Genomic DNA, 16,871 nt, shown 5'->3' on the forward strand with positions numbered 1-16,871 from the left:
TCTCGCTTATTGAACGATGTAATCAGGAAGTAATATGGGCTGTATAATATTTACAAAAATAATCGAGATTCTCACAGCAATTGTATCTGTGCAAAGCCGGGGTAAATCACTAGTAAACTAGTACATATAATGAGACAGTACAAGGACATGACATTGTAAAAGAAGACGACATTTATTTGTTCAACCAATTCTAAAAATTCTTGCAGGTGCATACTTTCCAAGCAAATTGTCATAGAAACGGGAGTTAATGAGTTCCAACTAACATACGAGTAGCAGAGATATCGTTTCAGTAACTAAAGAAAAAAATAGAAGAACTTAGACGAAGTATCATGGTGATATGCCAAATACAAGGAGCAACAAACCGAATGACAAGATGTCGTTGACCTAAAGTTACTGTCTGAGATGGTCTCGTAGAATTTTATATATATTTCGTGACCAATCTAAAAATGTAAATAACGAAAATAGCCATTTATCTATTGTGAAATTCCACAATATTTATAATCATACTAGCAATTTACATGAAGACATTTGATATATTTGATACATAATACATTGCTATATTAAAATAATCTTTATTTATTCTTTCTGTGGGATGCACACAGGACTAGTTGAGTATCGTTTTGTCACCTATTTTTGCCGCCAAGTAGCTTGCTTTGTAAGACGAGTTTTCTTTGTTTGGTAGTCCTCCCTAAAAGTATGTAAACATATGGGCATTACATTTTTTTTCGCACTACTTTAATGCTATTGGCCGCTGCTGGCCTTTACAATTACAATTTCACCGGACAATAGGGAGGCAGATGGCACTCCAAACCCGTGGAAGGAGTTATGGAACGGCTGAAGACCAACTCCTGCGATACGACTTTAGCCTGAGGCTACCATTAGAGGTACCTCGGCTCAGGCCGTCATAAATTCGATCCCTGCTTGAATTGGACGGGGTATCCATCAGAGGAAGCATCACATAATAACGATATACGCGATACTGTTCAAGTATATAAGCGATGATTACCACTTACCATTAGGTGGGTCGTCTTTTTTGTCCCTTGTTTGCCATTAATGAAATATAAAAGGTGCTTTCGAAAGGTATACGCTTATTGTCTAATCTGTTATAATCTTAATCATAGCACATGTAGAATACTAAATGCTATTCATGTTTAAGTCTAAACTTTTTAAAGTAAATATAAACTCTGAATATTTAGAGTCAGACAAAATAAAATAAACAATGGTGTCTGTTAAAGTTTTCATTTATTCAGGTATCGACAGCGTCGAAAAATGTCGCGTTGATATTTCTAAAAACAGATTATATTTTAAAATAACTCAAGCGTTCAATGTACGACAGCAGATTTTCTCTGCAGATATATCGCCTGCTATTTTGTGATAGAAATGTCTATGAGTACTTTTTTTTTCAATTTATGAATGTGATATTCTGTACCTTCCTGCTGTAATGATTTTACGTTTAAAAACAAACAGTGATAAACATGAAGACAGGTCCGTTAGAGTATCATGGCGAATTTACTTATTATCAGACGGTCCATCAGGTTGCTTTTCATGTTACATTCCTAATACATCAAAAAACTAACAAAATTGGTTTCCAGGTGAGTGAGAGCACATACAAGTAGCCCTGACATAACAACAGCAATAAAGCCACTAGCCCTCATTATTATCATTAACAATCTCCTCCATCCCCCCACCCCTTTACTACAATATTTCTTCAAAACAATTATTAATTTCAAAACCTACATCTTTTGTAGTCCACTGAGAACTATTTCCTATTTTCAAGTTTTCGGAGAAAGATATTTTGTACTAATAATATTCTTGTGCAGTATAAGTATTTCCTTTGATATTAGAAATACGTTTCATTCTTAACTCTCAAAGGACAAAATTCTAATAACTTGGAAAATAAATTGAACATCGCTCTACATTATTGATGTAAATATCAGTTCAGTAGCGATATATGTATATGTGATCCCAAAAACGACAGTTATGAATTTTGAAATATATAACTGATCTTTGAACTGCAACAGTTCTTTTACATTGTAACTAATATTATAAATGCGAAAGTAACTCTGTCTGTCTTTGTCTCTGTCGCTTTCACGCCAAAACTACTGAACCGATTTAAATGAAATTTGGGGCACAGATAGTCTAGACCCTAGAAAAGTACATAGGCTACTTTTTAATGCAAATTAGGGTTATAAAGATCTGAAAGGGGGAATAAAAGTTTCTATATTGTAATTTTTAAAGCTAGGAGCTTGGTAAATAGTACATTCATAGTTTATATCAATTTTGTCTTTAAGGAGGTAAAACAAAATAGGGGATGAAATGGAAATTCGTCAATCGTTATCTATTCTACGCGGATAAAGTCGCGGACACAGCTAGTATATTATAAAGTAACTAATTTGGGTTCTTCCCTGCCTGCCTCCATTCAGTATATTTTTTTATTAATAATTCATTAGAAAAAAATTCTTTGTCAAAATCTATATATTTCTGTATAAAACGTTATCAAAATTAGTTCTGTAGGCGCAAAAAAATAACAGATAGACAGACAGAGACATATTTATAATATCAGTTTGAATATCAATTCCAAAAACTTTAATTATAATATAAAACTAAACTAAACTTTTCTTTGAAGTCGGTTAATATACAGTATTATTACAGAACAAAGAAAAATTACAAGTTATTTTATGTAATAGTCGCGTTTGAATTGCAATTATTGCAAGTAGTATATACCTACAAATAAAGTTACAGTCTTGTAAAAGAATCAAGATATGCTGCCCCAAGAGATTCCTTCAATAAGGATCGAATTTTGTCCTATGTCCTTCAGTAAACCGATCTCATTAGACCTTTTGTATAGTGGTCAAAACTCTCATTTATAAAAGAAAAAATATACTAATGAACGTTTATATTTCTAAGAGTGTATGTTCTTTCAGAGTAGATTCTGTATCATGAAGAAATAGATAAAATTTTTAAATAATTAAAATTATTTTGTACATATATCTTAAATTAAGTGGAAAACAAGCTGACGGCCCACCTGATGGTCGGTTTTAATCATCGCCTATAAACATGACCATACGAACATAAGGTAATTATGTTGACCATATTTGAAGTCACAACTTTTTACCCAAAAGCACGAATCATTAGGCCAAGAAGCTTTTTTTTACATCGTTTTCCTAATAATATTCAATCCGAAAAAATATTAATAATCAGTTTTCTAATATAACTTTATTTTAAAGAGGGATAAGATTGTTAACTTAACCCGAGCATGAAGCTCATCCTCTCATCTTACACTGTCCACCCTTCCATACTCATATATAAAAGAAATGTTTTATACCTTTCTTTATATCTATTATGTTATGTAGGTATTATTATGTACCTACTTTGTAGTAAGAAGACGCGACCACGTTCTATGTAACCATTAGTTCACATCCGTTACAAGCCACCCTTTGTTTATCGAAGTACTTGCTGTCATAGGATGATATCAAATAACCTATATAAACAAGGTCGATGTTACTAACAAGCGTATCTGCTCACCCTCACACATTAGCTGACGCTAAGAAAAAATCGAGTCATTGTTCGTACAGTTGTAATAATAATCACTTTTTGTACCTACTTAGCTACTTTGTTTCTTATAATTCTCTATTTATCTAAATTTATCTTTATAAATTAGAAAACTATGTATTTTCCAATTTCCATCAAGCTAATGTTCGACCTAATTATTGTTCATTTATATGCCTAAACAGCACAATAGCCATTTTTTTTTTGTTCTTATTGCAATGGCATACAAACTGATTAGGACGAAGATGTCACTATTATTTCACTTCCTTATCTCACATTTCAACACACTGTATAAATAAAGTAAATTGTTTAACAATTGAAAGTCTCACTTAAGTGAAACTTTACAGATAACTTTGTTGAAAGTATACCTCGATAGAACTCGATTCACGAGGTTATTGGATGGACTTTCCTGATATTCGTCTCATGTGACATCCTGCAGGATAACTTTTAGACGATGTTTCGTTCGACGGATGAAATATAGATGAAGGCTAAAGTATTGATCTCTCAAGTTGTATCAACTAGATAAGAGTAGCCGTGGTCACTAATTGACTGAATTACAGCAATGTCGTTAGGTGTCAGCAGTTTGTTAAACTAACATTTAGTTATTAGCTTTTTTTCGATACAAACATTTATGTATGAGTATAATTATTTGGATTTATCTGGTTATTGTCTATGTATTATATTGATCAAACCTGCGACCATCGGTAGTAATACGGAGTGTTAAACCGCTACACCACCGAAGCCATCGTATTAATCAATCAATAAAAAAATTAATAAATATTCTTTCTTTCTTACTTGATTTTTTTCTTATTATTTATCTATTTATGATATCCTGTATAAAATCTTCATTATTTTCAGATATTTAGTGAAACACACGCTAATAAAAACAAGATTTTTCAATAATTTATTTACGATAACTACATTTCTTCATGCACATAATACAAAGACCTGAGGGTTCTTGCGTGGTCGTGGCCATAGTGGTTGTGGTGGGCTTCGGTGTGGTCGTAGTTGGTTTCGGAACACACCACACATAGTGACCATGGTGGTACGGGTGTCTGTTTATATAATGGTCATCTTCTATATAAGGTTGATATGAATGATACGGTACATCGTCGTCTATATAAATCGTTGATGCTGCATCTGGAACAGATATAAGATTAAGATTTTTATATATTTTAGAAAGATAGGATAGGTCAGGTCACTTGAAGCAAAGATGGATTGTATCATTAGGACGGACTTAAGATTATTTTTATATCCAAAAACAGCATTAATATATCTTTTTTTTTTAATATTTCATAGTTTAACTGTCATTATTATGATTTTTAGTATTCTTATTCTTCTAAATCCTTTGGAAGGAATAAAATACAAAATGTCTTTGTGGTCACGATACTGATGACAGCAATCTGCCACGTTAGCACACCACACCAGTTTACGACTTTATATTATTTTTTTATGACATCTACAGTCGTCCAATTGTTTATGATTCTACATTAGTTGTTTTACTTAATACATTAAAGAAACTTAAATAAATTTAATTATTAGAATTGATAAACCACAACTAACACGTATAATCTAATTTGAATATAGAATACCAACTAAACACTACAGAACCTAATTTATGCCAATCAGAATACAGTCCAGGTGACAAAATTCTGTGCAGCAAAGGTACAGATACACTATAAGATCTATTTGATTTGAAATTTTATATATCAGTTAAAGTCTGTCTATGAAAGTGATTACTTCCTCATTATATGATTTACATGTCTAGCCCATATATCTGGCTGTAAGGTGGTAATACTTTTTATTAAACTATATTTGATATTGAAACAGTTTCAATAACATCTAAATTAATAAAATAAGTAAGAATAATTTGATTTCTAAACAAACGAATACCTTCAAAATCTAAGTAAAGTAAGGGGTGAGAGAAAGATCGCACGTTAAACTGGCAATTCAGTTCCTTAAAATTGGATTCCATTTATATAACTGTCACATTCTTCCTAACTGCTTTTATCATCAATTTCACTGTCAAATTTATATAAGGTTTCTATCTATCTATACATATCTGCATTTAAATTCTACATTAAGGCTATTTCTCTAATAAAATATATCCCTAGAGCAGTTTTATAGCAGCCAGTAGGCATACATATGCGTCTCCGGAGGTCACAGAAGTTCATGTGGTTTAAATATAACTTTGCCGCAGGTTAACTGCAGCGTATACTTATACTTCGATATAGATCTAATAAAACGTAACGACAAAATGTTATGAAGACATTATATACTCTGTGGTCTTACCCTCGTCATATCGCCTCGGGGAGCAGTACAATGGACATATCTTAAAACAGAACAACGCGCGCTCGTGTTTCTCTGAAAGATTAAAGATTATTTATGGTTTGAAATGCAATCACGGATATTAATTCTTTAAGTCTACTGGGCTAAATTGAAAATAGTTATTGTAAGAATATAGATTAATATTTAGTCTACTTTATAAAATTTACATGGAATAGCAAAGGTAGACTGTTAGGTATGTTACTAGAGGCTGTATTTATACTCAGGTTTGTTGTTAGTAAATTATAATAAAAATAAATTGCAAACATATAAATGTATAATCAATAGTATAAAATAATTAGGATTAGTAGCACAATAAACTAAGTTTGTATGCAGGCGAAGCCATTTTTGTAGTTTTTATTTTTCCGCGCAAACGTAATGCACCACACATGCACAATATTGCATGCCGCGCAGCCGCAGTTAGATGACGAGCACGTCATAGCTGTATGGCGATGTTAATACTAGTATGACATAGTATTAACATAGACTATATTTATCTAGGCTTCACATTTAATAATGTAACTCTATACTATTAATATTACTATACACATGAAAGAATATGTTCGAATAACAAACTAATCTATCTTGATTTTGAAACACACCTTCAAAGCTGTTTATGATATTTCCTCTACAATTAATGTTTAAAAGTAATAAATCAAAAAAAATCAAGTGAAGTTCGTTTCAAAAATATCAAATCGGATGAGAGTTGACTATAAAATCCACTCTATATGTCTCTATATATCGTATAATATTAGCTACATTAAAATAATAATTCTGATTAAAATTTGTTAATAATAATAAGCAAATCCATAAATGATGTATTATTTGAATATGTGGTATACAAAATGCATAACAATATAACATTATTAAAAATGTAAATAAAACAATAACAATTTACCTGCAAAGAAAAAGAAAGCTTCACTCACCACTATATAAGCCAGAAAATAAATTAAATATACACATTGCATAATTAGAATAGAGTTAACAAAGTGGGACCTGAGACCCCTTTCACTACCACTCAAAGACAGATTTTCTTGAAATGTTTCCACGATCTTTATATTATGGAAACTGGTTAGTTACGTGTCTTCATGGAGATAAGCGTCAATTACTCCAGGACATATTAATTTGTTGTCTCTTATCCTGTAATAACATTTAAATGCACGCTTTCACAGTCAAAGTTCTCATTTCCTAATACTTTGATGTTTTAATATAATCTGTAGTTTATAAATCTATATAGTTAACCGCCACTGTGGTCTAAAGGTTTAGTACACTGCTTTACTATCGATGTTCGCAGGTTCGTTTCCTCATACAGTACAAGCATTTGTTGGGTGTTTCTAATGTTCTTTGTACATGTATTTACGAAAAAAATATATATTATATTTAATATTTACATCAGTTATCCAGTATACATAACACAAAATTCGTTTAGCTTGGGTCTAGATAAACGCTGTGTAAATTGTCCAGGTATATTACGGGAGAGAAGGGGAAAAGCCGCATTCACTCTATTGCAATAGTCAATGTTATATATTTTTTTTTTATAATTGAGGTGTTCTAAAATTTCTGATTTCTCATTGCATTTACGAGTACAAGAACAGTACCTTGGACATCACATCAACATGTGGCGATTGTCATGCCCTTCATGCCCTCAATTTAACTAATTAGTCAATCATTTCGTGTGTAAGTTCGTATTTATATAAGATTTATTCATATTAATAAAGTTATTTTTAAATAATCCAGTGTACCTACCTATATATTTTTTTAGATTCGTTCCTTCATAAAAACACCAAACGTGTAACAAACCTATTTCAACCATTGAATTGCTGTGTTGCATGTTTTTAGCACAGATAATATAATATTACATATTTTTAGCTTCTATATTTACATTTCCATTCTCCTAAAACCTATTCCATTATAACGGGTTTGTAATATTAAAATTATCTATCTATTTTATATATATATAGTATTCACCGATATATTATTTTTTTGTTAAATAACTATTTATTAGTAAGTTGTATATCTAATACAGTAAGATAATATAAATGTATATTTCATTTCATGTTTTAATTAGTGAATAGGAAATAAAAATTATAAATTGAATTATTAAAAATTTTTTTAAAATAACTAAAATAGCGATTTTAAGACTTAACGGATATCCAATTTTATACAAAATTTTTTCTATAATTCCGCCGATCATTGACTTGATATTGGATTTGAAGAATTACCTGCCTACCTTCTGTTTCAATTAGGACCCACATCAATCACTCAAGTTTCGATATAGTTAAAAGGATTTATCGCAGACTATCTTTTCCTTATTTATATATACTTTCCCACATTAAAAATATATTGTATCGATTCAGTTTCTTGAGGGTTTAAGTTGATATTAAGATTCAAAACTGTATAAGAAAAAATTTATACAATTGCACGTATATATGTATGTATGTATCAGGTATTGATTTAAATTGTATTTATTATTTAAATTTAAAAATGAATCTGTGTTATCATAAACAATATTTGAAAAAAAATACGAGCTGATCTTTCTTGTCAGTTCTTCTCATCTCGAAAACATTCCGAACTGACAGAAATAATTTACACATCATAAGAGCCTGTAATTGGCCCTACATGATTAAGGTACTTTGAATTGATTTGATTTGATATCAAAATGTGTTAGTTCTACACGTGAAACAAAATTATAGTACTTAGATATACTGTGACAGCTATGTGAGCGTGTCTGTAAATATACACAGAACAAAGGATAACAGTCCCAGGGACGTATCCCTTGATCCCGCAATTCTCGCATTCTGATTGCTCAACGACATGAAACGAAGAAATAGAATTTCACAGATCCGACGCAACAGAAAAAAGTTTTTTTTTATAGGAGCACCGTAGCATGTCAGCTTTTTCTCTGTAGCTTTTTACGTGCCAAATATAACTTACATCGGGTAGAGGTGTTTATGTATACGGGTTCAATTCAGAAAACCGGACACCTACGTATTTCTTTAGAGTAGGTTCTTCGTACATTTATTGGTGCTTGGTAAGGTCATTCTCGCTATCATAAACTGGAACCTTGACTTGACATTATCCTTTTTCTACCCGATTGCGGAAGAAAGGAGGATTATGATGTTAATGGTATCTATATAAGTAAGATAGGGCGGATCTTTGGCGTAATGGGATATAAACATATCATTTATTTTTAATTATATTTATTAATTTATCAAAAATATGTAATATAAAGTAGGTAAACTTGAGATTTCTTTTAGTTTATATATATCTAACATAACTGTTATATAGATTACAAACATTGTATGTTTATCAGACACTTTAGTTTACAAAAATTTTATTAACAAAGAACAGTGACAGAAAGATCTATATTATAAGAATAACTTAGAACAATTCTTGCCTACACAGCGCCGTCTAGTTACAAATCAAACAAAATTAGAGGTACTAAGCAGCGGATAAAATATGTTTTTGTAAATATATACATAGAATATCCCTAGATCATTACTCATGAATACAAACTTATGTTTGTACGTGCAAGATTTAAACCCTCGACCATCATATATAAGGCATTATACTAAACCGTTAAACCAAAGAGGCCATCATCTGATAATAATTAATTTGTAAATAAATGTAAACATTACTTACCGCAAACTATCCTTAACTTGTTTCTGTTGAGTTGCGACATACCCAGTGCCGGATTAGTCTAGTAACAAATCCTACTAGCCCGTGAACTAAGGGGCCCCGTGCACTCCACTCCTATTTGAATATATGTTGACAAAAAAGTTTTTTAACCTTTAATCAACTTTATTGTTTTGTACAAAGCTAAACCCAGTAAATCATCAACACATATACAACAAAAAAGTATCTAGAATCTTGAATATTTTTTATTGGTTTTACTTGTACATTGTCTAAACAGACTAAAGAGTAAAGGATTGGTTGATTGCGTTATTTTTTAAACCGAATTCCTCTTAAAAGAAAAATCTTCGTGGGTCTCATAAAATAAGTTATGTTTTAAATACAAACTCAAAGGACCAAATTTTGAAACCAAACCGTTGGTTGGTTGGATGTGAAATGGTTCTGTTAAAAGAATTAACTGCAGGCCCCGTGCTGGCTTAATCCGACACTGGTTACACCCAGTGTCATTTAGGAAGTACACTGATCCTGATCATCCTAGGGTATTACTTTATATTGGACTGAGGATTTCAATTTATGACCTGCGGTGGGATTAGGTAGCTACATTCCATTTTTAACGATTATCGTTTAGAACAGGTTAAAACTATTGCTATTATAGATGCAGGTTGATATTATAATTTATCAATAATCGACAGTAATACGTGACTCAATCTGCTTTTTCGAGATGAAAAATATCTTAAGTTCGACCTAATGATACAATCCACCTTCGCTTCCAATATCTATAGGTCTAATCGACCTATCTTCTATATCTAAAATATACTATTTTTCAAATAATAGGTATTTCCTTTCCAATTTCCAGCAAGCTAGGTAAGGAAGATTTCCAATTTCCAGCAAGGTAGGTAAGGAATACCTTACCTACCTTGCTGGAAATTGGAAATTGGTTTCTAACAGAAATACACTTTTGAATTTGTAATATTAGTATCGATAAACATAGAAGGAACAGAACTTATCCTTATGCGAAATACTTGAAAATCACTTTTACATAGAAAGATGTTTCGAAAAGGAAGGAAACACTCCGCAAAGGGCTCTTTATCAAACATCTTTTGTAAGTCACAGTTATAAGAAAGTAGCAAAATTGTATATGAGGGATACGCCCACATAGGTACTTATATATGTATAAGATATAATTAAACTCAAACTTCAAATCATTTATTAATGTAAATATTCACCACGTGGTGTAGTGGTTTACTACCCCAAAGATTCTGAGTTCGAATCTGGCCGACACCGAAAACTTTATCTTTTTATATTTTGGACTGACTCTCCGATGATCGAAATAGCAATATAAAAAGTATTCGAGAAATGGCGATAGGTACGCCTCCTATATGTTAGACTAAAATGTAGTACTCAGATTTTTTTGACAATTAGAATAGCGCCATCGAGTCCCACGGTAAGCAGAGCTTGTGTTAGGAGTACTTAGATAACTTAACATTTACAAAAAAGTATCTAGATACTTAGATATATATAGATACTTTTTTTTGTAAATACATACATAATATGCATAGAAAACACCCAGACCGATACAATCATATTCATGACTATACGACCATCGGAATTACAGCGGTGTGCGAAACCGCTAGATCATCAAGGCCCGAATTGTATATCTAGTTGCGTTCACGACGGCCGGCGCGGCGTCGACATTTGACAGTGTCTCTATCTACCATATATGGAATAACAGTCGTGGTGTATTCATATTTGTTGTATCTGGATAATTAAAAATATTTTTTTTATTCTTAATTTGTATTTAATATACTTTATTTGTATACTTCATTTCTGTTAGTTCAATACTTTCCTGATATAGATCTCCGTATACCTAGTCTTTTATATACACAAATAAAATATTATTATACAGACATGTAGCTATTACTATATTGAAATCTCGAACGTACTGTCTGTCTAAAAATAAAAATATCAAACGAGTTTAACGTATAATAAGAAAGTAACAATAATCGAGTTCTAGCATATAATATTAAATGTATACACTCAGTACATTAGCGAAATAAATTCAATAGACTCGGTGAATGTACTCAGTAGATAATATTGTTCATACGTCATTGGGTTCAACATGCAGATTCAATAGGTTTATTGAATTTAAAATACCAAATACCTACATTGTTATTGTTTTTCGCTTAATATTTATCGGATAAACAGAATACACTCGTAATCGCTAAAATATCAAATAAAACTATATTTGTTTAGGTTGTTCCCCTGATTTTTTAAATTCCTTTTAGTTGTAATAATATACTTACATATCAACCAACGACTTAAAATAAGAATTGGTACTATTTTATAAATGCGAAAGTGTCATTACGCCTTAACGTTATTTAAAAAAAATAATTGTGGAAACAGTAATTATTATATTATACAAAATAGTTGGCTATAAATAGTTGACGAATATAATAATAATAATAATATTATATAAAATATGTGGTAATAATTTCATTCATTTTCTATACGATGACGGCCTCGGTGGACTTGTGGCTCAGCGTACTACATTACTCCTCGTCAATTTGATTCCCACGCTATGCAAATATGTATTCACGGGTATACTTGTTTGCAGTAGTCCATGTGTTTTATGTATGTATTTAGAATAAAATCTTATATAGTACCGGTAATACGAACTCTGATCTTTTATCTGTGGTGTCACTAAACTAGCGCTGTATGATTTGCCCTGTTTTGTCATTGTCATTACAATACTATAATAATTATATCTGTTTCCAATAGTCTGTATTTTTTTAAAATTCATTTGTCAAATTCGGGTCGGCAACGCGCACTTGACTCTGGGGTTTCAGCGTCCGTATACTACGGTAACCGTTTACCATCAGTTGCGCTATATGCTTCTTTACCACCTACGTAGTAAAAAAATGGTAATTCTAACGTAGAGTAATTCTCATATTACCACATACTCTTATAAATAATTACGGTTCGTCATGTAAAGTTAAGTGTTTTATTGTGTCCTCTTAACGTACTCTAGCAATAAATCTTTGTTTCAACACAATTCAAATGTAACCGAAACCAGAATAGTGTAAATATAATGAATAATGGAACAGAAAATCTGTGTCCTTGGTAGGTACTTTTATCCATACGTTTCATAAATATAAGAATATTACGTAAATTATATTATTATTGTCTATTTTTTAGACATTTCTCATTTTTCTTAATTTGGTATATGTAAAAGGTAGATATAAAAAACTTCAATATTATTAGCGTTGAGTTTTATTATCAAGAAAGAAAATTAATTTACGTTTCTTGGAGACAGAATAAATCTTATCGTTTTTTTTCATATGCCTCCTACTATTATTATATGTATGATGTACTACTATTATAATTGATAGAGAGATATACACCATATACCAAGATATAATAAATAAAAGGTAAATAGGAATTTACCTTAAATTTAAAATGATTGCACACATTTATTTATTTAGTTTTAATTATTATTCTTTATTACACCTGAAAACATATAACATATAAAATATGTACTTATATAGAGTTTGAAGGTGGTTTAGCGGTCTTATTGCTTAAGCAATCTTTTCCAGACAACCTTCAGGTAGAGAAGAAAAGATAGAAGGAAAGAATATTTTATATAATACCTTTCAAAATTTCTCTGTCAGAAACCAATGAATTCTGTATTATGCCCACGTCCTTTTATGTACCCGTAATTTGTCTCGATTTGTACATAATGATAGAAATACATGAGAATAGAAAAAAATATTCTCAGCCTCGCTTGAGGACATTAATAATCCAATTTATAAGTACACGAAAACAGGGATAAATCTGTCATTAGACTGAGAACCAAAGCCAAGTCATTAAAACGTCTTCTTAATTATGTTCAGATGTTACACAAAATTTACCCTGTTATTATGCTGACAGTAAAAATGCTCTCATAAAAGACTCCTTTGTTTCAGTGAAGAAAAAGGATCCTTGGTTGTATAGCCAGCTTTGGCTACTGAAGATTTTGTACTTAAATACGAATGAAATTGAACTCTATGTATTACACATAGGAGTTAAATGACCGGATAGCGTTTCTTGTTTAAGTAGGTATCTGCTAGGCTTCAATAGTCCGATTTTTCAGACGACCTGTTTTTTATGTATACACACTATTCTTTCACTGGAACATTAAGTAGTTAAAATGAGGCAATAGAATTTTATGTTCTGCTATCAGCTGGCAAAAATGGATCGTTTAATATTTGAAATACAGTTTTAGATAAATTGATTTTTAGTACATTATTTTTTTAATATATATAATAGTATATTTTGTAACTGATTTTGGTGGGAGAATAAGCTCTTATTCCCACGAAAATATTATTTGACAGGTTTTAACAGTATTTGTACCTTATATAGTAAATTATTAAGCTATGATACCAAATAGGTTCATGAAAGCAAGTCTTCAACAAATCACAGTGAACTCAATAATTCTCATTTTCCTAAACTCTCTAACATCTCACAACATTACATTACAATTTGACGGCCTCGGTGATTCAGCCATTTAACACACCGCTTTATTTCGATGATTGCGAGTTAGATTCTTCATACGATGCAAACAGTTATATCCAAGATTATGATTGTTTATATTAGTCTATATGTTATATATGTATTATTAAAAAATATATATTCTAGTATTTCATTTGTCTAGTACCCATAACACAAACTCTGCTAGAGGTTAAATGGTGCTGTAAGAATTTTCCGAGCCTATTAATTTTCAAAACAGTTTTTAATTTACATCACGAAACAAATTCTGAAATTATAATATACGAAATGCCACTCTATGTGAAAGCAATTCCTCGTCGAGTCACAGTTTCATTCGATGCTCACCGAGCCCCGACGTTGCGTTGATGAGATGCTCACTCATCTACGATAATCGTTTCGTTTCGGTAATTCTCGTTTTTCCAAACCCTCCAACGCCTAACAACATTATTATTTATACAGTTTCCGAACCGATTGAGCATATAATAAAAATTTCGATGCAGAAGTTAATAAAAACGTATAACTGTTAACTGACTTCTAAAATTCTCGTTGTATTTTATACATAATTTATTATAAATATATAAGTAAGTAAAGGTTTCTAATGGATATGTGATTGCTTATTTGTCTGATTAATGTTTTAAAAAAATGCTACATCGTAGAAATGAAATCTTTTGTACCAACAATAAATTAAACTTAAAAGAATTTATTCTTCAAATATCTATGTAATGACATTGTTGTGACATTATTATTAGTTCATGTTTCTCTATTGCTAAGCAAAGGTATCCCTCATTTTGAAAAGAAACTCCATTTTATATGTTTTATTTATAATTAAAATGTAATATAAGTATGTTAAACCCCTACATAAGATTTTCATTAGGTTAAGTTAGAATTTTTTAAACCTTTTCAAATTTATTTTATAGAACTTTTACTTTAATAGGATTTAATTGTCAAATGGGTTTTGATATATATTTTATAACACGGAGCTAGAATTAAAATCTCCAATCATACAGGCCAAAAAGATTTCTAAAAATTCTGTGATTGGAGCTTACATTGCGTCAACAAGACAGATAATTTGATAAATTTCACTAGACTGACAGGTAGAATAGAACAAAGGCCGATATTAAATGAATCGCTCATTTAACAGTACGCTACAATGGAGAAGATGACATATAAAATACATATATAAAACGAAACGTGCCTTTGTGCTGACACTGAAAAGTTAAATACAATGGTTTTATATTAATACTTAACCATCTATATACGTGAAACCAAAAACGGATTTTTTTTCAGATATGTATATAATAGGCCAGTGTAGTCTCCACAGTGACCTATTAATTTTAAGATATTGATTTGCCGAGATAAAGATTTGCCGCATTTTATAACCATGTCAGAGATACGGACATAGAACTAATACACTTAAATTTTGAAATCTTTGGAGCGATTTTTGTCGCAAAATGTACTCTATATTTTTTGACTAATTTTAAAAAATGTATTTACTCTCGTTTTTAGTTTTAAATATGCTATATGTAGACGATAAAATAAATATTCTCTATAAAACCTGTCACAGACTATTCTAAGTTATTCAACACAGACATCACCACATTGTGAAGGTTGTCTATATACCAGTATTTTTTTATAATTGATAATGATTTTCGAGGAGGCTGTTATAGTATTATCAGGGTACATACCCTGCCATGCCATGCAAAGGAATCAATAGGACCTTACTTGTAATCGTCATCCTTACCCTCCCTAGGGTAGAAGCAGTGTAAAGTGAGAATGTCACTGTCAGTGTGGTATCATAGTAACAGCTATGATCTTCAGGGACGATATCCGATCAGCACACTGAAAGTAAAAAGACGTAAGGAGATAGGTACGATTTGAAAGATCTTATGCAAATGGAAATTAAAGTGATTGGTTCCGTTACAAAACTGAGATGGGTTCATGAATATGCGTCGTTCAATTATCCAGCAGGCCGACCGTTTACTGACGAACCTGACTATTATTGCCCATTTCACCTTTATTGGAACAGCCCAACAGTTTAACCGTACTGTTTTATTTTATGTTTGGGGTTAGCTAATTAATGCTGTTGGCTATTTTGATTAATTAACTTATCTAATCAACATCTAATCAAGTTTCATTTATTGTTTAATTATTTATTCAAACATTAAAATAAGAATAACTATTGTACAAATTTCATTTGAATTGGTAGAAATGAAGTAGGTATATAAAGGAATTGAATTTATAATCTATACATATAAATAAAATTGGAGTGTCTATTTGTAATACTGAAATAACCGTTTTTTACTACATGCATATGAATATATATAGGGTACATACACCAAAATAACATTTTTTACAATTTTTGACTGTCTGTCTGTCTGTCTGTCTAGTCCGGCTAATCTATGAAATGGCTGGACCGATTTTAACGGAACTATTATTGGTAGGTAGCTGATGTAATAAGGAGTAACTTAGACTACATTTATTTTTGAAAAATAAAGTTAAATTCCACGCGGACGATGTCGCGTACCCGCGACATAGCTATATATAGTAAAGGACATCTTGTTGTAGTCATCTGGCTCTGCTATTTCTCTGTAAGGACACTTGCTTCGAAAATTGCGCTACTGATTAACAGTGACATTATAATGTATAACAACTTAGTCTACAATCCCCGTATGTTAGTCACCAGGAGTGCACTAGATATTTAGAACTGTCACCATTTAAGTTTTATCACAATCATACATACACACACTACTAATTAGTTATATTCTATAGGTTCCTTCTAAGACGTGACTATTCTTTTTACGAACCAAGTTATACATGTAATAAAAATGTAACTCATCCCA

The 16,871-nt window shown here is 31.0% G+C and overlaps 1 protein-coding gene across 1 annotated transcript; it reads right to left on the reverse strand.

Moving 5' to 3' along the window:
• Positions 1–4,453: 4,453 nt before the first annotated feature.
• On the reverse strand, positions 4,454–15,798 carry LOC131851317 (uncharacterized). The gene is made up of 3 exons (XM_059201804.1): positions 15,754–15,798; positions 5,842–5,913; positions 4,454–4,689 (listed from the first exon to the last, which is right to left on the reverse strand). Exons 1-3 carry the CDS (start codon positions 15,764–15,766, stop codon positions 4,454–4,456), a joined length of 321 nt encoding a protein of 106 aa, XP_059057787.1. The 5' UTR covers positions 15,767–15,798.
• Positions 15,799–16,871: the final 1,073 nt, after the last annotated feature.

The sequence above is a fragment of the Achroia grisella genome, unplaced genomic scaffold (assembly GCF_030625045.1).
Source record: "Achroia grisella isolate CSIRO2021 unplaced genomic scaffold, CSIRO_AGI_Agris_v1 utg782, whole genome shotgun sequence".
Lineage (NCBI taxonomy): Eukaryota > Metazoa > Arthropoda > Insecta > Lepidoptera > Pyralidae > Achroia > Achroia grisella.

Bases quoted from the DNA above. Each gene is read 5' to 3' on its own strand.
- LOC131851317 (XM_059201804.1), bottom strand. The intron at 4,690-5,841 runs GTAAGACCACAG...TATCTGTTCCAG, and splicing joins CCCGAGGCGATATGACGAGG to ATGCAGCATCAACGATTTAT.